The following is a 21,477-nucleotide window of genomic DNA, read 5'->3' as shown; positions in this document are numbered from 1 at the left end:
TCCTATCCTCTTAAATTAGAATTCCAATTCCTAAAATATACGCTTACCCCAAAATCATATTTAACATAATTTTTATGATTTAGATTCAATTCCACCCTATACATAAATTGGATTTTAATTTCAAGCATGCTTCACATCTCTATTTGTAAGTTAAATAATTTTCTAATTATGCGGAATGTTACAAAAATGAAGACCGTGTTTTTTATTAAGGACCAAAAATGGTATTTCCTATGAAAACAAACTCAATCTGAATATTTAGGGTTAAATTTGATTTTGATTTGAATACAATAACAGTAAGGATATTTGGTAGAGGTTTTATTTTCATATTTATGAAAAATTGAGAATGGTAATTTAATTTATTTATATTTAGTGGAAGATTTTTGAAAAAAATTTGGGAATATAATTTTCTCATAATTTTATTTTGTGTGTAAAATATAAATCAAAATAGTACCAAAAAAATACCATCCATTTTCCCAGAAAAATGAAAAATTAGAAGCAAAATGTTTTATAATATTTTGACATACTAAATAATTTTTTGTTAATATTCTAAAAAAATCTATTTTCTATCATATTTTCGAAAACTGTGATTTTTTTTCTATCAACCATCCCCTTTGTTAAGAGCCAGTGTTTCTTAAAATTGGTCGAAGTAGAGATGTGCATGGAGTGGTTCGGTTCGGTTCGGTTTTTTTCAAAAATCTAACCGAACCAGTTTTAAATGGTTTGGGTTTCAAACCGAACCGGTTTTATATTTTAAAATCGGTTTTAATTTTTTCAAACCGATTTGAAACCGGTTCCAAAATCAGTTTATGGATTATAACCGATTTTGATTTAAAACCGGTTCTGAACCAGTTTTAATTCAAAATCGATTTTAAATCAAAACTGGTTTTTAATCAAAAATCGGTTATCAAATTAAAACCGGTTTTATAACAAATTTAAAACTGGTTTTGTAACGCTCGGCCACTTGCAAGAATCAATTATTGTCCCCACACACTAACACGAGACTTTTCAGTGTGCTTTGTCCTCACTCGCACACTTCCCGGAAAAACTTCCCAGGAGGTTACCCATCCCAGAATTGCTCCAAGGAAAGTCAAACACGCTTAACTGTGGAGTTCTTCCAATCCGGGCTACTGAAAAGTAGATGCATCTTGTTAGTATAGGTAGTACCAATTAATTCTTATAAGTCATTCCTAACTGTACCGTCCCATACCAGCGCAATCTCTGGAATCCCTCTCTTTCGGGTGTTGATTCGATTCATTCATGAACCCCCAAGCTGCAATATTTGGCATGAGCCGCTCATTGTCCGCGCCCTTTCGCACCGGCGATCACTCCCTGCCCTTGCCAGCTCTTGGGATGTTACAACTTTAGTATCTTACAAAAAAATTAGTGAGTTGGTCCCTAATAAATTCAAAGTGGACCTATTTAGTTGAAATCGTGGTTCCTCACAATTTCAAAAAAGATTCATATTAGTCCCTCAAAAGAACTAAAATGAGTCCACTCTAAATTTGTTAAAGACCAACTGACTAATTATTTTTTATAATAGAATAAAGTGGGACCGTGTTTTTTATTAAGGAGACCAGGATATTTACTGTTGTTTTTTATATTTGAATAGGAAGGTGTACTAGGAGTGAGTGAGTGTTACGACATAAGGATTGAGTTTATTTTGCATTTACCTTGTTTTTTCTTTCCAACTGTTCCGCTGTCGGCTGCGCCCTCCCGATTTGATTTCATGGATACCGATCAAATCACAGGATTGACGTCAAGATCACCGGAAGCGCAGGAGAACAGAGGCGCCGGAGGCAAGCTTATAAAACCGCAGCCTAGAAAGCCACCCGCTAGCCCTTACGCCCGTCCGCCGGAGGCTGTGCGCCGCCGTTGGATTTCAAAACTCGTGGATCCTGCTTACCGCTTCATCGCCGGTGGAGCTACTCGTATTTTGCCTTCCTTCTTCTATACAGCGGCTCCCGCCTCTGCTCCTACTAGCGACAGCTCTACAGCTGACGATCAAGGTCAGATTCTGTTTCTCTCTCTCTATTGTTCTCAATTTCTCGCGTTTTTACTCAATTTTATTTTTTGTGCTATTCCCCCTTTAAATTATTGTTTGTTTTAAATTCTTGAATGATTTGTTTCTGTTATTTCTCAGATGAAATTACCATAGTTTGTGAAAACATAAATAATTGTGCGTTTATAGTAAAATTTGTTTAAATATGGCTTATTTGTTTGCTAAAAGTCCAACCTGAATCGATGAATAATCATTGTTGTGAGCAGGGTCATACTCATCATAGTCATTAGAAAGAAATTAAACAATGTGAGTGCTAAAATATCAAATTAAATGACAAAATAGTTTGCCTAAGCTTTGTTGCTTAAATGTGAGGGAGTTGAGTATGCAATTGTTCCTAGAAGCAGTCACTTCTACAAATCTTTCCCGAACAAAAAGTATTAATTTGACGCGTAATGATAGAATATGAATTTTGAAGTCCTAATTTATTAGTCTAACTATCGATGTTGTCAAGATTGTGAGTTAAATCGTAGGAGTCTAAGATCCTATGATTTTTTTTGCCTCTAACGATCTAGATCTGTAGTAAGATCGTTTGAGAGTGAGATCGCCTTCTTAAATTGTAAAATTGGTGGGATTGTGCAATCCCACCATTCTGGCAATTCTGAAAAAAGCCAGAAACCATAGAAGGGAGAAAGAGAAAGATGGCAAGCGAAGTGGACTTTCTGATTTGATGAAGCAAAGTGCTGGTGGGGAAACCTCTCTTTGCAAGGTTTACACCTGCGACTTGAGGAGATGTGGTTGTGATCTTTCCTTTTTTTCTCAATTTTCTTATTTTAGGGATTCAATAGCAGGAATTGAAAAAAAAAAAAAAGGAACATTTTTTTATATACTAGGTATTAGATATGTAGCTGTAGCTTCTTTAAATGTGCTTGCATGTATTAGATCCTTTTCCTATCAAGTCTGTTACAGATCTGTTAGCTGTCAGTTATCATTGTATTCAGTTAGTTAGATCATCACTTTATATATAGTGATAAAGTGCATATTGTATAATCAGATTATATAATACAATTCTTACATTCTCTCTCTTTCTTCTCTCTCTCTTTCTCTCATCTATGGCTTCTCTCAAGAACTCGAATATGGTATCAGAGCCCTCTTTCTGAGGGCCTGATCCATTTTCGTGCTCCACTATGTCTTCTGCATCGAACACCAGCAACAACGCTTCAACAGAAAATAGCATTCCAGCATCTTCTAGGTCGAACACAGATTCAACACAAATGGAGAATCGTGCACCACTTCTATTCAATCATCAAATCACTGTGAAGCTCACTGAAAACAGCTATCTGTTCTGGAATCAAATAATCGAACCTATTATCACTTCACACCAACTTCATCGTCACCTGGTGAATCCAAAGATTCCAATTCAGTTCGCATCTGAAGAAGATCTTGAGAACGAGATCCAGAATCCAGAGTATGTGCAATGGATTACACAAGATTCAATGTTGTTGTCTTGGCTTCTATCAACAATCTCAGAATCTGTTGTCAACGAAATTCTTGGAGTCAAATATACATACGAAGCTTGGGATAAAATACACAAGCTCTTTCATGGAATGATGAAATCTAGATCTCGTCAATTGCGCTCAGAACTAAGAACCATCAGAAAAGGTAATAGATCTGCAAAGGAATACTTGTCTCGAATCAAAAGCGTATGTGATTCGTTAAAGGCTATAGGAAATCCAGTCACGAATGAAGATAGAACAGATTACGTACTGGAAGGACTTCCAGTCGAGTACAATGCGTTTGTAACCACCGTTCATGGAAGAGAAAATCCTTACTCCATTGAGGATCTGGCTATAGAGTTGATGACACATGAACAGATGCTGGTGAAACAAAGTGAATCCCTTCTTGACTCTGTCACTGTGAATGTAGCTCAAAAACAGAGCAACACTGCTGAGACAACTCCTCTGTTTGCCCCTGTTTTAGCGAATCAGGAACAGAGCACTGGTAAGGTTTCTGAACAGATTGGTTTTGTTAATACTCTTCGTTCTAATGACTTCAACAGAGGACGAGGACGATATATTGGAAGAAACAATAGAGGTAGAGGCCGTGGGAATAGACAAAACATTCATTGTCAGCTCTGTTACAGATACGGTCACGATGTGAGATCTTGCTGGCATCGTTTTGATGAAAACGTCATACCCACACTTCCACGTCCACAGAGTTCATCAAATGGTCAATTCTTTGCTCAAAGTCAGACTCCACAAGTCCAGCAGCGAAATTATCAATATGTTCGACCTAATTGTCAGTATGTTCGACCTGTTACTACTGTACCTCAAGCTATGATGACTGTACAACCAGGATTGCTTCCAACTCCAGCCTCTTCTCCAGCCATTGAGTGGTATCCAGACTCAGGTGCTTCACATCATGTTACTGCAAACTCAATGAACTTGATTCAGAGTCAACAACTAAGTGGTTCTGATCAGGTCATCATTGGTAATGGGCAAGGTTTGAACATTAAAGCAATTGGATCTGCAAGTTTTATGTCACCTTGTGATTCTAATACAAGCTTGCATCTTAAAAACCTTTTGTTAGTTCCTTCAATCATGAAAAACCTTATGAGTGTCAGTCAATTTGCCAAAGATAATTGTGTTTACTTCGAATTTCATCCCAATGTTTGTTTTGTCAAATCACAGGTATCTCATAACATCCTTCTTCGAGGAGTGCTTGGAGATGATGGTCTGTACAAGTTCTCAGACATATCACTTCCTTTGAAATCTGCTCCTTGCACTCTGCCATCCACAACTTCTAGCTCAGACAACACTTCTTCTGGTGCTATTTCACAATGTAATCTTGTTCATAGTGTCAATAAAACATCCTTCTTCGAGGAGTGCTTGGAGATGATGGTCTGTACAAGTTCTCAGACATCTCACTTCCTTTGAAATCTGCTCCTTGCACTCTGCCATCCACAACTTCTAGCTCAGACAACACCTTCTGGTGCTATTTCACAATGTAATCTTGTTCATAGTGTCAATAAAACTGTCAATCATACTGATCAGTCTTGTAATAGTAATAGACAATCATGTATGCCTTCAGATTCTGCATTTTTCTTATGGCATTGCCGTCTAGGGATCCTAATCATGTAACTTTGACAAAGGTGCTTCACTCTTGTAACATTCTTGCTTCAAATAAAATTGTCAGTGAATTTTGTTCATCTTGTTGTCTTGGTAAGGCACATAGACTCCCCTCATATCCCTCTCTGTCTGAATATGATACCCTCTTTGCTCTACTTTATAGTGACCTTTGGGGACCAGCTCCTTTTACATCAACCATGGGATACACTTATTACCTGTCAATTGTTGATGCCCATACCAGATACACTTGGATTTATTTACTGAAACAAAAGTCTAATGCTTTTCCTATATTTAAACAATTTCACTCATTGGTAACAACTCAATTTCAGCTACCTATTAAGGCTTTACAAACAGATTGGGGTGGGGAATTCAGATCATTTTCTGATTATCTTAAACTCAATGGCAACAGAAATGGACCTCTGAACCCTAGAATTTGACTTTGAGATTCAATATCATTCAAGCAAGAAAAGCTTGTTGCGGATGCCCTCTATAGAAAGATACAATTGGCTGTCCTCTCACGGTTAACAGAACAAGGTTCAACATCTATGACCAGCAAACTTATTACAGCCAGCAAACTTTTGTGGGGGAATTACTACGACCTCAAGGAGTGGATACTCTATTTGTAATAGTTGATTGCCTTGCAAAATATGCTCACTTCATTCCACTGAGTCATCCTTACACAGTCAAAGAGGTAGTTGATGTATTCATCAAGGATATCGTGAGGCTGCATCGGTTCCCATTGACCATAGTATCTAACTGAGAAAGTTTTCTTGAGTTCCTTTCGATATGCATTATATAAGAGTTATGGTACAACTTTGAAATACAACACTGCATTTCATCTGCAATCTAATGGCCAAAAGAATTTTGTTGATCGTTGCCTAAAAATGTATTTAAGAGGTAATTTCACTACGTTTTCTAGAAAATTGGCCAGCTTTTCCTTTGTTTTTTACAACTAATCTCATTTCTTCAAATGGGTACCTAATAGCATGGAATGGCATCCAAAGGTTCAACATACCTTGGTGCACTTATTTTCTTCAACATATGTCATATTATTGTCCTTTCTTAATCCTCAAGTTATTATTCACAAGTTACTTAAACCACAAGTTACCTCTTTCAATACTTATCATTTTTACATCATCAATTTCATACCTATTCCAATCATTCATATCCTCCAATTATACATTTCATATTCATTATAAGGCATCAAAATATACCACCACATATCACAATAGCCTTTTAGGCCATTCCATCATTTTTTTTTTCCGTAACATTACATATCCAGATAACCAAATGAATATAAATACAGTTACACCATTTGACACAATATGCATTATTAATATTACATTTACAAGCTTAACTTCAATGTATATACAAGTATTTACAAATACCACATGTCATCTTTCTCATACAAAATAATGAACATACATCACTTGATCACTAAAGCTACAACATGTCAGCACAATCCAACTCCAAGATATCTGAGTCTCTCATGCTCCATGTGAGGTCCTACCTCCTTCAGTGGGAGTACCTGAAATGTGGTCCCCCAAATACGGTGTGAGATTTTACAATCTCAGTAAACCAAGGGTCCTGGAGAGTCACTTTACCCAATAATTCACTCAATGTGCATGAGCAATAATACAAGCATAGTAAGAACATACATCCAACACAAGCACTGGGCACAAAATCCAAGAACATGCATCATAAATATCGTTCAAGGACCCCATTATATAACTCCCGAGACTTCTTAGAGTGCTCCCAACAGACGACAATAAGGTATCATACCAATTGGAACTCTCTCATGGAGACTTATCCAGTGGAAGTCTCTCAACAATATTCTACTGGCCAGACAACCCAATCATATATATATATCACGCAAGCATGTTCAACAATTCATGATCATACCATATCCAATATTGTCCCAAATCACATTTTCCATCCATCGCCCCCAATGGGGCGCAGTGGAACACACAAGAGGATAAACCCCAGGACAAGAAGTTTACCTCAATGCAAGCTCCATCTTGCCAAGCTCTCTGATGCCAAGCAAGTCCACAACACAATTATACAAAATAGCCTAGACAAAGTAAATTCCAACCATTGTTAGAATCACACAAGACCATCAATCAATGGTTATACATTTAATTCATATTGATGAACACAAGTTTATACTTACCAAAATCCTTGAGATAAAGGTCCAAAGGCTTCCAAAAAGGAAATGCCAAAGCTCAAGCTTCCATCAAAGAGCTCCAAGACTTCAACCTTCATGATCATACATACACATAATCAATACAAGACTTGTCACACAAGTCACAAACTCAACATGAAAATCACTTCCTACATCTTGCGTAGGTTCGGCCTTAATCACTCAAACAACCAACCAATTGATTTAATTTCATTCAACCACCAATCTAACTTCATCAACATACAACTACACCAAAGCATACCCCTAATTACCCAACACAACATGCTTCAAAATTTTTCCCTTCACAAACCCCTTTATGGCCGACACATGTGCACCACATAGGCTAGGGAATTTTGCTTGCATTCACATGCATTAAGTTCACATTTAATCTCATCAGTAATTACTCCAACAACCCACAACTCAATTCATCATTCAACATTAATTTCCTTCACAATTTTCGGTCTAAGTGTCATCCAACAAGGCCATAATTTTTATTTGATTTCTATCATTTATTTGTTAATGCAATCAACATTTTTTAAAGGAGCATGGTCTTAAGACCTCTCCAAACAACCCCATCAACCACAATATTCAAGAACACATTCAAATTTCGATCTATATGAAAAATCAAGTCAAAGTGGAAAAACTTACCACAAATCAACTCCTAAGGTCCCTAAGAGTGATCTTCAAGCATCCAAGCAAGCCAAACAAGTCTCCAAGCTCAAAAACTCTCAAAATTTCGTCACTTTCTCAAGGGATGATGACTATGGTTTTTGGCTAAGTCTCAAGGAAGGAAAGTTGATCACAAGGTGGAGAGGAACAACTTTCATGTTGGAAGTTAAGATTAAAAGTGAGTGTGGCTCCAAGTATGGTTCCAAGCCTTCCTCCAATGGAGTTTTCTTCTTCTCTTGGTTTTGGTAGCAAGAGACCCACGAAGATGACCAGTTTTTTGTGTCTAAATGATGCTTCTAATTCACTAAAGTGAGGTCTAACAAGTGGTCAAGTGTTTCCCTAGTAAAAAGACTAAATTGCCCTTCATTAAAGTCTATTATTTTACATTGTTATTCTTCCACTTAAACTTCGACTAATCCATGAATTAATCATCAAATCAAAAATTCAACATTCTCCAATGTCTATTGTTAGTCTTTTAACAAATGAATCTCAAGTTTTTCGGTACACCAAATGCTTCAACATTCAACAGTGCACGTTTCCCCAAAAACCACCAAAATCTCCAAATTTTTCTTCTTAATCCAATCTCATCTTTTTATGAACATAGGTGGGTACCGGATTAGCCGAAAACCAGGAAGTTATGTAAAATTACCATTTTACCCCCAATGGGGATTTTAACCCGTAATTTAGGATTTTCACTATATAGTTCCTCTGAACCATAATTAAACTATTAATCAACTTACAATCTCACAATTCACAGGTTTAACTTTCATACACCTCAATCACTTAGTTGTCATTATATGTTTTCCAACACCGCTATAGCAGATTATAAAAACGTTGCCGTAGGTTTCATTGTTTATCAACATTCACATATGTGGGTTGTGATAGGTACCTTGGAAGATTCTAGACTTTGCTGGAATTGGGAGAGAACTAGAGCCTCTCCAATTGCTCTGGGTTTCTGTTCTTCACTGTTTCTTTCTGTTTCCTGTTTTCTCTTTCCATTTTCCTTCTTAGATTTAAGCCAATTTCCTCACTATATTGTACTGAGTTGCTGAATTGAACTAATACATAAGCCTCTAGGGGGCGTTTGGTTGAGGAGAAATTTTTTGAATACTAGGGAAATGCAATTACTAGAGAAATGGTTGAAAAGTGAGTTTGGTAGAAAAGTTAAAAAAAAGTTGTTTGATTGGACAAAATTTTACCGGGGAAATTGAGTAAATTTTTTGAATGTGTGTTTGGTTGAAGTTAAAATATTGATGGGTAAATTTAGTTAAATTACCAAATAACCCTTATTTGAAACAACCCTTTATTGAACAAGCTTATTGACCCAACAACAATATCCACATCGTCTTTCCCTGTTTATGTTTGGCATCTCTGTCTCTCAGCGACAATATCCAACGGCAATATATACGATGATGGCAGTCATGATGTGCACCCATTCATTTGTGTTGTTATTCTATGCTGCTGCCATTGTTCACAGTGTGACTCTTTTTGGATGATGTAAATACCACAAAGTTGATATATTACACTAAGCATGTATAGTGTCATCAGACAAGCATGCCTTACTCTTGTCTCTATTTTTTGTAATTGCAGTGATGTACACACTCCTAACAACGGATATTTTACACAATGATAAAGTGGTTTTTTAATGGTTTTGTAAATTTCTGAGGATGACCTCCTCTAGTTATATAATGCATGTAATGGTTCACAAAACTCATTTTGCCCTTGATCAGAATATGATGAATATTGATGCATGAATCATGCTTCCATGATTGAATTATCTGTTTACTTTTTTCTATCCCGAAAGTTTGTGATCTAAAGTAGCCTGCTGATACTTTCACTTAAAATCTCTTTCCCATTACTATGACCTTTTTTTTTTATTCTGTTTCTAAAAAAGGTTTTTATTAACTGAAAACAAATTAAGCCCAAATGTGCTACGAGGGAAATATATTGCTTTTATTTCCTCTATCATACTGGCTTTATAATGATAAATTGAATAATTTATAATAAACATGATGCCCAATCATGGCTTTATTATGTTGCATTATTATAAACCAGTATGTCCTTCACCAGTCACCACATAGTGGCGAGGCGAAAGATGTTGAATATTGTCCACCATTATGGTTGGATTATGAGTCAAGACACAACCATTTAAAACCATATTTACACTAGTATTAAATTTTCTTGGATTTTAGTTATTTTTTGTTATAACCTGCCACGACTTCAAGAAGATGAAAAGATCAACATTCTGGTTAAAGTTTAAGTTCGGTTCATTCTTCCCACAACTTTAAATTCAACTCCTCATAATCAAGGTTGAAGTTTCCCTACTTCGCAAAAATTATTGATACACATTTTGCAATGTTCAAAATCAAAAGACAACCAATGGGATCGATTTGATCGAAAAATACTGTCTACTGATATGCTAATTTCCATATCTTAACACCACCCAACCGTGTTCAAGGAAAAACCATTGGGATCGACTCAAATATGTTACAGCAATTTAAACCTAAGCCGACATAATTTATAGTTGCAGTTACATAATATTTTGAAATATAATGCCCATTATTGAACGGGCAGTACAAATAGATCCTAAGCTTGCTGCAAGGATGCCAAATAGTTTTTGTGCCAGAGGGACCGCCCTAAAATGGCACTTCCGTGTACTGAGAACATAAAGCTTATAACCTGGCAATGTAAACAAGGATCTGTCAGAAATACTCAAGAACCCAATATGCTCGTGCACGTCTCTGTCTCCCAAATTTAAAAAGGAAGAGGGGAAAATTACTTATCAACATCAGGCATTGCCAGGGGATCATACAACTCCTCCCTTTATTCCATGGTAGGCATAGACATAGCTGACATGTCTTGAGCCCCTTCAACCTAAAAATAAACAATCCATGTGAATGAGTAGCCCAATAAAGTTATTATCTGCAATTGGAACCAATATGTAAACAAAATTTGAAATTAGATAACTTACCTGTTGGGGGTATTGTGCATAGCCAGGATATGCCCCATATGCATACAAAGAAGGATCTTGAGTAGCCCCATAAGCATAGGCCTCATAACCCTGTCCATACCCATAATAGGCACTCCATTGACTTGGATCCATCTGTCCCCAACCACCAGGTAAGTCCTAGAACAATTTGGGCACAAAATTATGTTAGTGCAAATATAATACTCCACACATGAGCTACTTACTTACTTAGCTAATAAGAGATATTAAACTCATTCATATATAACATTGAATAATAGTAACATTTAGATAAAAACTATTTAGATGGAAGTTCGTAGTTGTCACAAGAGAGGTCCATATTACTATTGCTAATGTTCATAAAATAGGCAATAAATATGCCCTAAAATATGCCCTAAAATAGGCAATTGATGACTTTTAAATATGCCCTAAAATATCTGAAAATAATACTTACAAGCTCCAAACAGAATCGAAACAATGCTTATTTCCAATGAAATCATCAAGGGAGGAAAACAAAAAAGCAATTAATTTGTACTGTTCTTCTTCTCCCAGGAAATGGTCTCTTCATCCATTATCAATAACTTGAATACGTCTCTTTTCACAATTACAATCGGTATAACAGATAACCCCAAGCATTAATTACCATATCAATTTTAGCAAACACTGGAAAGAAAGATGAAATCAGACAGAAAAACGACAATAGGAGAAACAAAGCACTTCACCGACAAATACTGAGTATCTCCATTCTCCAACGATTCAAATAAATAGAACAACGAACAAACTATCTATTTGAATCTCAATGAGAAACGGGAAGCAGTAGTAGACATATAAATTTGAAATGAATCAGATCTTAATTGTTAATGAAGCCCAAAGCCTACAACTACCTTTCTTGTAGTTGATCAAGAAAAGGAACAAGCCCAAAGCTATTTTATTAATTAATCCTAGATGTACTTATGTGAATTAACGACTTAAAACAAATTTGTTTACCACAAAAAAAAAATCATATCACATGTCAGTAGGCTTCAGCAAAGATAAACACAGAGCATGTGACCAAGGGGTGTGTCTATACTAACCGTTCAAGTTTAACCTGGCGTCGGCAAACAAAGAGGACCCTATCTTTCCACGTTGGATGCACCGGACCAAATCAACCGGAGATACCAACCAGTAACTTCTCAGCCGCGGTAGATCTACTTCATCGGACCATTACCTGACCTCCCATCTTTGAGCATGTGGCTTTCTTCGCTCTTTCTTCTTCGGTCGGTGTTGGTCTCCAGTTTTTGGGTTTCTTCAGCTTTCACATGTGATGGGTGCTGGATGAGTGATGTATCATTTTGGGCAAAAGTTGGTCACGTGTGAAGGGCAAATTCGTCACCGAGATATACCACTTTTTCACTTCTCCGGATTTCAGCCAGAATATGACCCTCCAAGAAGCAATCCAGAACAGTGCTTTGGAGGAGAAATCACATGCAATTGGCGAATGATGGGGAACACCGAAACATGGATATATTTCATGAATCCAGCGAACCAAACGTGGAGTTCTGAGAATCCACGAATCACTTCCCCAGGAAACTTGACCAAACTCCCGAAACAAACGCCCCCTAGAAGTGTTTTACTTAATTTTTTTCTGATTACTGTTACTATTACATATCAAAGTCAAAGGAGCATTCTGCCCTGGAGGAGTACTCTAGGTTTATTAGTAGAATACTCTGCCAAGAGGAGTATTCTTGGATTGTTCTACATCACTAAGCATTTAGTGTAAAACCATCTGGTGCTTTGTATGACAAGTGTTGAATATTTATTTAGTGCTTCTGCTTTCATCTTGTAGACACATTGAGTCCTTTTCATGGAGTTTATTTTGCAGCCCATTATCTTTATCTGCTTCCCGATATAAATTGCTGATTTATCTTGGAAATGGTGATTGACTCATGTTCTCGATCAACTTGTTTGTTGGCAATAGGTAAAAGGCGAACAAGCAAACAAGGTCTTAAAGATGATTCATGCAAACGTGATTTACATGTAAGGAATTTTTTTTATTTTTTTTATTTTTTTTATTTTTTTATGAAACTGAAGAAACATACCTCAATTCTAGGAACTTGATCAATCCACCTGGAAGAATTTTTTATGGAGTTGAACCTAATTTTAGCACGAAGCTATATGATTTGCTCGCCTGGATATTATATAAATCTTCAAAAAAAAAAAAAAAAAAAAAAGAAAGAAAAAAGGGAAAGCTGAGCTACATAGAAGACTTGTAAAACTGGATTTACAACCAAATTTTAATTTAGAAAACCAACTTTACCATTTTAATCTGAGTACATTTTAGACTTTATGCAATCTAACAACAAATATATATATGGACTTATCGTTTCTCAAGCTGCTTGAGATAATTTTATCTCCCGCTACTAAATCATAACCGTACAAAGATAGATCAGCGGTGATAAAAGAAGAGAGAGAAAAAGGGAATCATAACCATTCAAAGGTGAATCAATGAATATAAGGAAATAAATAAACAAAACAACATAGTTTTGGGGTGGCTGGAGATAAACTTATTTCAAGTTGTCGGAGAAATATTTTTTCCTATATATATCCTTATCTAATTAGTGGCTGTGTACATTTTCAGACCGATCAACCAAGAAATATCTAGATTCGTTAATTTTAAAATGTTTTTATTTGTCTTTATCACTTCATCCTGCTATTTATTACCTTTCAGTTTTCTGCTAGTGCATTGTTGGCCTTGTTTGTCCAATGTTCTATGTATTCTTCTACTGCTCATGCTTTTAGAGTTTCATCCGGATTTTTTATTCTACGTTTGTCACCTTTTGGATGGTATAGCCTTCCTGTCATGTGGTTTTGGATCTTCACCTCATACTCTTTATTGAGGGTTAGCCTTTCAGCTGTGTTCTTTTTCTTTTTCTTCATCCTGAAGCTTATACTTCTTTATAGCAATCTCTTTCTAATAAAAATTATTGAAGACATTTCTGTCCCACCGGTCATAGTGCTTGGTGTTGGATTTTGTGTATAAAATTTCCGTCTTGAAGAGGTATGTGACACCCTCCCCTGTACGCGTCCAAGGGAGTTGTCTGCTAAGCGGATTAGAGTCGTAACGAATTTTAAATAATTATAGAACTATGTTTTCAAGTTACTAATTCACTTATATGACTGAAATCTGGTGGTTTACTGAAATCAGAGTGCGACTTTACAAAATATATGAGTTGCTGAAATAATAATTTTCCTGCGAAACCTTGCTGCCTTATAAAAATGGTATAAATTCGAGTTCAACAGCTTAAAAAATATTCTTTGATACAAGGAAACTAGACACTCGGGCTTTACGTGCATATAAAAATCATTTCATTCGGAGGTGTCTAGCTCCCGAAACAGAACTCGCAAGGTGAAAGATAAATCAGTGAAAATGTTCCAAAACTACCTGACTTGCAAAAATCATAAAAATCCGTGTTTACATAATTTCATTGTAAAGTTTATATAATCTGAAACTAGACACTTGGGGCTACGCGTGCATATAAATTATAGGTAAATCGGAGATCTGTAGCCCCAGAAGTGGAACTCGCAAGGTGCTCGCAAAAACAGTTTATAAATCAGCATTTAAAACGTTCATGAATTGTTTTTGTAAAATATAACCAAAATAGTGCAAGTTAAGTGCTGACCATAAAGTCTCAGAATACACCAATTTAAGACAGGTTCTGACATTTTTCCAATATCACAAAATGTTAAATCAACATCTTTAATCAGTCAACCGCTAGTAGAAACAGTGGACAACAGCATAATTTCCAAAGCAGCAGCAAATAAGCAGAACATGTCCAAATCAAATGCTTCATAAAAAAAATCCTTTTTCGTCTCCCTGCAATTTATAAAAATTGAGCCCCAAAAGGGGTGAGAAAGAATCCCAGTAGTGTGATAGTAAAACCAGTATTGCCACAATATTAAACTAGGTACAAAATTCCAAAACAGTCGCATCAACATATAGTTCCGAACAGATGCTAACACATACTCATAGCGCGTATATAACGTCAAGGTACTAATCATGATGCGTATATAACGCCATGTCATCATAGTGCGTATATAACGCCATGGTAATGTACGCTCATAGCACTGCAGTGCACGTACTAACATACACAGTGGAGATTCCATATTGGCTCCCTCAGAGGTGAATTCCAACTGTGACCTATGCGGACGGAAGCCAAGTGTCCCATACCCTGGTACCGGAGGGATGCCTATATGATGTGTGCTCATTCATATGCTTACTTATATTATAATTCGGTTTCCAAACTGGATGCACAATGCTGTATGCCATGATATGCTTCGCACACACAAAAGAAACAGATGAATTATGATGTATTTATGCATGACTAGATCATCATCATAATAGCATTTACTTCATGTACTTTCAATACCAAACTGCCGCATAACAATTACTTCTCATAATAGAAGTTCCATCATATCAAGTCCATAGGCAGAATACATATAACATTTAACAGAGTACGCATCCAAGGCACATGTGAGCAACAATTCACAATTCCATACACTAGCTAATAGTCACAATAGGTCTCACCACCGAACACTTAACCGTGTGTACCATCTTTTAATCCAAGATCACCAAACCGTTCCACATTTTAAGTTCTTGCGCACCTAACAATTATATGTACCAAATCAGGATTTATGATATAATTTTCCTATACATTACATAGTATTCCCCTTGTCCTAAATCCTAGTTCTACAATCGGTTTCGAAGTTCATATACCAAACACATATTCTGCCACATTCTTAAATTACCAATTGTCCTCAAGTGACAAGTCCAAAATGTCATACATATGCATGTTCGGTTTTTTAATCATCACTAGGTGCTTATGATTTTCATTTAACAAAACACTACCTTCATCACTTATACATAAGTTAATTTGATTATTTAACATGTTGTCTTCATGAGTTATTAACACATGCAATGCTTGAATCAAATCGGGTTTCATGGTTCTTGCACTAATTTAATTATTTTGACTTAGGGCTTATTTCTCCTCTAGATCATAAGGGACATAATCATGATCTTTCATGCATGTAAGTTCGGTTTTCATTAACAGCTAGGTGCCACAAATTCATCATTCACATGTCATTATCTATAAGGTCTAGAGTGCATTCAAGAGGCATAAAGCATGCTGTTAAAACGATCTAATTCATATATATAAGGCATGATGCAGCAACATATTTCAACAAGGAAATTTATAGTCCAAGCTAAAGGAATGATTCTTTGTCGTGTAACCACAAGACCCCATCAGTTCCAACATGGCAGAATTAATAGAATTAAAAGGACACAAAGCTACCCCCTTAATTACACATATAAATCCGAATTTTGGCCAGAAACTAAAGAGAAATAATTTATCTATTTACAAGGTAATTTCTACTAGGCTTGAATGTGAGGGAACAAGGTCTTAGGCAAACGGTTCATGCAGTCTTAATTCATACCAAGTTTAACCAATTACTCCAACCCACACAGAACCGGTTTACATTCAAAAAAAACGTTTAGGACCTTTATTCACATTTTCAATCCTACAACTTACGGTGCGCTAAAAAGGACCTAAGACAAGTTGTCCAATTAATTTCATTCGAGTAAAGCTAGATACAGCAGCATATGCGCGTTATTTTCCAAGTTCCCCTTAATTAAATAACACAGTTTGCATGCTTTACTACCAACAGTTTACGGCTGAGCAGCAATGAAATTGGATGGCAAAACTAACTTCCTAAGACAGTTATGCAGGCCGAACAAGGTGGGAAAGAATGACAGAACAAAACCAAAAACCACATCGGCATGAATACAGCAGACGCACCATTCAGGGAATAAAGAAAAAACTAGAGCTTGGATTTACCTTCTTGACTACACACCAAGGATTCCAATCGAGCAAAAGGGACAGCCCTCTACGTTCTCCTAAATTCCAAGAGTCCGAATCCAGTTGCATGCAAGGGGAAAGATGGGCTCAGGTATGGCTGGTTCAAGAACATGTAACGGAAGGAAAAACAAACTCAATCAGACCAATCGAGTAGAAGGGAGACAAGAAAGGAGATGAACATCCTACCTCCTTGCTTGTGGTGTTCAGCCGAATAGGAAAAAGGAGACAGATGTTTCCTCCTTGCTCCTGCGCACACGACCTAGTCATGAGAAGAGATGAAACTGTAAGTTAGAAGATGACTCTGCCCCTAATAGAGATCACAGTTTTTAAGAAAGGATGAGGATAGGATAGTGTTTCTGATTTTTTGTTAGATGATGCACAACTGATTTTTCTGTTTTGTTCTCGGTCCTACGCATAAGGAGATGGTGAGGATGATGACCAGCTTTCCTTTTTTTTTTTTTCTTTCACGGTTCAAGGAAATGTGTGGGGAATCAGTTTGAGCTATGGAGAAGTCGATTCCTTGTTCAAGAGAGGCATTTAGCCGTGACATAGCATGAAGGACCAAAGTTGTAACATCCCGGGCGCTGACGAGGGCGGGGAGTGATCGCCGGTGCGAAAGGGCATGGACAAGGAGCGGCTCCTGGCAGGCTTCTAGGGACGGGGGTACATGAATGAATCGAATCAACACTCGAAAGAGAGGGATTCCAGAGACTGTGTTGGTATGGGACGGTACAGTTGGGAATGACTTATAAGAATTAATTGGTACTACCTATACTAACAAGATGCATCTTCTTTTCGGTAGCCCAGAACGGAAGAACTCCATAGTTAAGCGTGCTTGACTTGGAGCAATTCTGGGATGGGTGACCTCCTGGGAAGTTTTCCCGGGAAGTGTGCGAGTGAGGACAAAGCACGCTGAAAAGTCTCGTGTTAGTGTGTGGGGACAGTCGTTAATCCTTGCAAGTTGCCAGGCGTTACAAAAGTGTTTTCTTAGCTTAGTTGTCGCACATGCAAGAGGGGAGAGGAGATTTGTTTGCCACATACTAAACATGCATTGGCTGATTTGGTTTGATTGATAACATGAAATCAGAATTCTTCCTCTATACTATGCGCATGGAGGAGAGTGCAAGGATAAAATGGGATTTGGGCTACTTGATTTACATTATGGCCCTTGGGCCGAGTACATTAAAACCCATTGGTTCTATAAAATTAATTTCCTAAGGGTTCATTTATCTCACTTCATATGGTAATAGCTATTCTATATTTTATATCCACTAGGTAACAACTAGGATTTTTTACCTAATTTGTACCTACAATTAATCCCATCCTCTTAACTAGAATTTCAATTTCTTGAAACACATACTCACAGATAATCATAGTTAACATAATTTTTCATGATTTGAATTAAGTCCACCCAAAATATATATATATATATATATATATATATATATATATATATAAGTATTTATATTACGAATATTACGAGTTCAAGGCAAGCTTCCATGTTCCTAACTAAATAATATGGCTTCCTAACTTCGCGGGATGTAACAAGGTAATTAGCTTTCCTCAAATTGATCTCTGCATGTTGTTGCTCTATCCTCTCCATCCTTTTTTCTGTATAATCTAGGGGTGTAGTAGAAGACTGAATTTGGTTCCTTTTCCTCAACCCACGTATTTATTGTCCACTGTGTTTATTCTGTTGCAGCTCTTGGCATCCGAATCAATTCGAATGGCTACTGGTGACATCAGTGATAAACTGAAAAGTAGTTCTGACTATGTTCTGCCCAGACAAGATGAAAAAGGAGAGCAATATGAGAAAAATAGGCTTTCTGATGTTGAGCAGCTGGTGAAAGGAAAAAAATTATCTAGGTAAATAAATTTAATTTATAATAATAGTGCTTTTTCTCTACCCTTGCTTTGATGACGCATTTCATAATTCTATAATTAAAGTTTTTCCTGTTGTGGATCAAATTATTCATCCCAATTGCTTGGAGCTCACTCGAGGCCTCAAGGGGCCTGTAATTTTGGAGTCCAATTTTTATTGAGATTAACCCTGTTTTTAATCCCAATGCTACTTGACAGTGTTGGTTGCTTTGCTGTAAAGTGAAATGTTTTTATTGCCATTGTTATATTTTTATTATTTTATTTTTTTCCTCACGTGGCTGTGGGAATGGTTTAGAGCACGAAAACATGTCTCTTTTGGATATTGTTGGTATGATATTTGCAAATGTTAGAAAAGTCAAATATAAAACTATTAACGTGGCCCTCACTCAACTACTTGAGCTTTTATGTGAGATGATTGCTTATCATGGTATTAGAGCCGGTGACCAAGTGGTCACGAGTTCTATCTTCACCATCTCCGATTATATTAATAAATAATTAAATATTGTGGAGTTTCTTAACACAGGTAAGTGAGTTTGTATGTTGTCTACCATTCAAGCCCAATGTAAGGGGGCGTATTAAAGAAGTTTAATATACAACCATTAAAATGAGTCTTACTTAACAACTTGAGCTTTTAGGTGAGATGGTTGCTTATCGACAAACATGTCTCCTATCTGGTTAAGCTAGGGCTAGAAACGATTTGAGCCAAGCCTATGTCAGGTTTGGCATTATCAAACTAATATTGAGCCTTTTATTGTTTAAGCCTTTATGGCCCAATGCTTTAGGTTCAAATTTGTGAATAAATAAAATCTATTTTTTCACAAATAATAGTTAGACAAAAAAATGCTAATATATATTAAATTAATACAATGTTATTATACACACACACACGTCAAGCTAAGTCACGATTTAATGAGTCAAAGATGTGAAAGCTCTAGTTTGGCTCATTTAACAAACATGCCAAAATTTTCATTTCATTGAGTTATTGATGAATCGAGCTATGAATAGGAAGAAGAGGTGACTTAACTTATTTCCATACATAGGTGAAGTTGGGTGCTAATGCTGTTTAGAAAACTGATACAATTCAGATAAAGACCTTCAAGAGGGACACTAACCGAAAGGTGTGGAATGAAGGGAATCCAGCCCAAGAGACTCAAGCCCAATTGGCTCAACTTAGCTATTCAGAGACTGCCACGTCATTACAAGAGTTCCCATTATTGCCCCTTAACAGAATGGCACACAACGTGGGGGTCTGAGAGTTCGTTATAAGGAGAGGAGGAAAAGCATAGAGGGGATAGGAAGAATCTAGACAGTGCTTGGGCCCTTTTTGGGATAGGAGAGCGTGTGACCTCTACAATTGTCTCACATCATCACTTTTCTTTTACGTTGCTATTTTCCAGTTATTTGATTACTGTAATGACTTTAATTCAGCAATTTATCTTTTCAGTAGAATGTTCAGTGTAGTTGTAATTGACGTTAATTCAATATATGAAAAAATCTGAATTATTCAGGCCAAAAACATCTTGTTCATTGTGGTTATTTGTAATCTGAGTGGAAGTTTGTAACAATTGGTATCAGAGCTCCGATCTAGGAGCTCTGTGGTATGGTCTTGACGAGAAGAATGGAAAACCGATTAGAAGTTTTGGAGGAAGGACTGCGCAGGAACAACGTGAGACAAGAGGAGGTGATTCGACGGATGGAAGCAAATGAGGTGGGAATAACAGAAATTATCAGGAGATTGGATGAAATGGAAGGAAGGGGGAGTAGATCCAGTGATGGAGAGAATGAGTTTGAAGATGACATAACAGAACCACGGAGAGGTAGAAACGTGAGACGGTTTAATCCCAATCCATCTGTGACTCGACGATTGGAGATACCAATTTTCTCCGGTGAAGATGCGATGGGATGGCTAAGCAAAGTTGAGCGTTACTTTGTGGTAAATGGCATCAACGATGCAGAGAAGTTTAACGCATTATTGGTGGTTTTAGACGGAGAAGCTTTAAACTGGTTTCAATGGTGGGAGGTGAGTAACCAAAACACCACCTGGGCATTTTTTCGACGGGAATTATTGAGTCGATTCCAACCAGAAGCGTTGGATAATCCTTACAGGGCTTTATACACCCTCAAACAGAAGGGAAACGTTGCTGAATTTCAGACGGAGTTCGAAAAAATTGTGGCTGCTTTACGGTTTGAGGATGAAGACTTGCTTAAAGGTGCATGGTTGAACGGAGTCCGCAGCAGCATCCGTGAAGAACTGTTGATGTCTCCAACGCTCAGTCTGATGGACATGGTGAAATACTCCATGAAAATCGAACGGAGGAACGACGCATGGAGGGAGGAAGGTCTGGGACCTATTGGCAGAAATTGGGCTCAAAATGTCTCCAGACAGACTATGGGCGAACGATTTGGTTCTGGCCCATCCGGAAGCAAAAGGTGGAATACTGTTAATATGGGCCAAGGGCAAGACAACGGCCCAAATCAAAATAAATCTGGAACGATGAGTTCCCAGTACTCCAATACGGGTCATCAGGGATTGGGGAAAACACCTATGGAGAACCCTAAAGACGGAACCGCATCCAGAGTTTCGACGAATCTCACCGGAAACCGCGCCGGAGAGAGCGACACCGATCAGTGGCGACGGTTGCCTCAAGCCGAATGGCGCGACAGGCAGCAGCGAGGCTTGTGCTTCAAGTGTGACGAGCGTTGGCACCCAACTCACAAATGTCAGGTGCGTCAACTTCACGTGCTGCTGGTTGACGATGACGACGAGG

At 37.2% G+C, this 21,477-nt stretch overlaps 1 protein-coding gene across 1 annotated transcript in view; it reads left to right on the top strand.

The window, feature by feature from the left end:
• The first annotated feature begins 1,654 nt into the window (after positions 1 to 1,654).
• LOC133290388 (nuclear pore complex protein NUP1) overlaps positions 1,655 to 21,477 on the top strand; it is a 34,279-nt gene continuing 14,456 nt past the window's right edge. Inside the window, exons 1-3 of the mRNA XM_061488456.1 lie at positions 1,655 to 2,006; positions 12,895 to 12,953; positions 18,531 to 18,694. Coding sequence (XP_061344440.1) covers positions 1,727 to 2,006; positions 12,895 to 12,953; positions 18,531 to 18,694 — 503 coding nt within the window. The 5' untranslated portion in view covers positions 1,655 to 1,726. The remainder of the gene's footprint in view (positions 2,007 to 12,894; positions 12,954 to 18,530; positions 18,695 to 21,477) is intronic.

Source organism: Gastrolobium bilobum, unplaced genomic scaffold (genome assembly GCF_033153095.1).
Source record: "Gastrolobium bilobum isolate Gb01-03AN ecotype WA unplaced genomic scaffold, APGP_CSIRO_Gbil_v1 utg11474, whole genome shotgun sequence".
Classification (NCBI taxonomy): domain Eukaryota; kingdom Viridiplantae; phylum Streptophyta; class Magnoliopsida; order Fabales; family Fabaceae; genus Gastrolobium; species Gastrolobium bilobum.
This window is presented reverse-complemented; position numbering and strand designations above follow the sequence as displayed.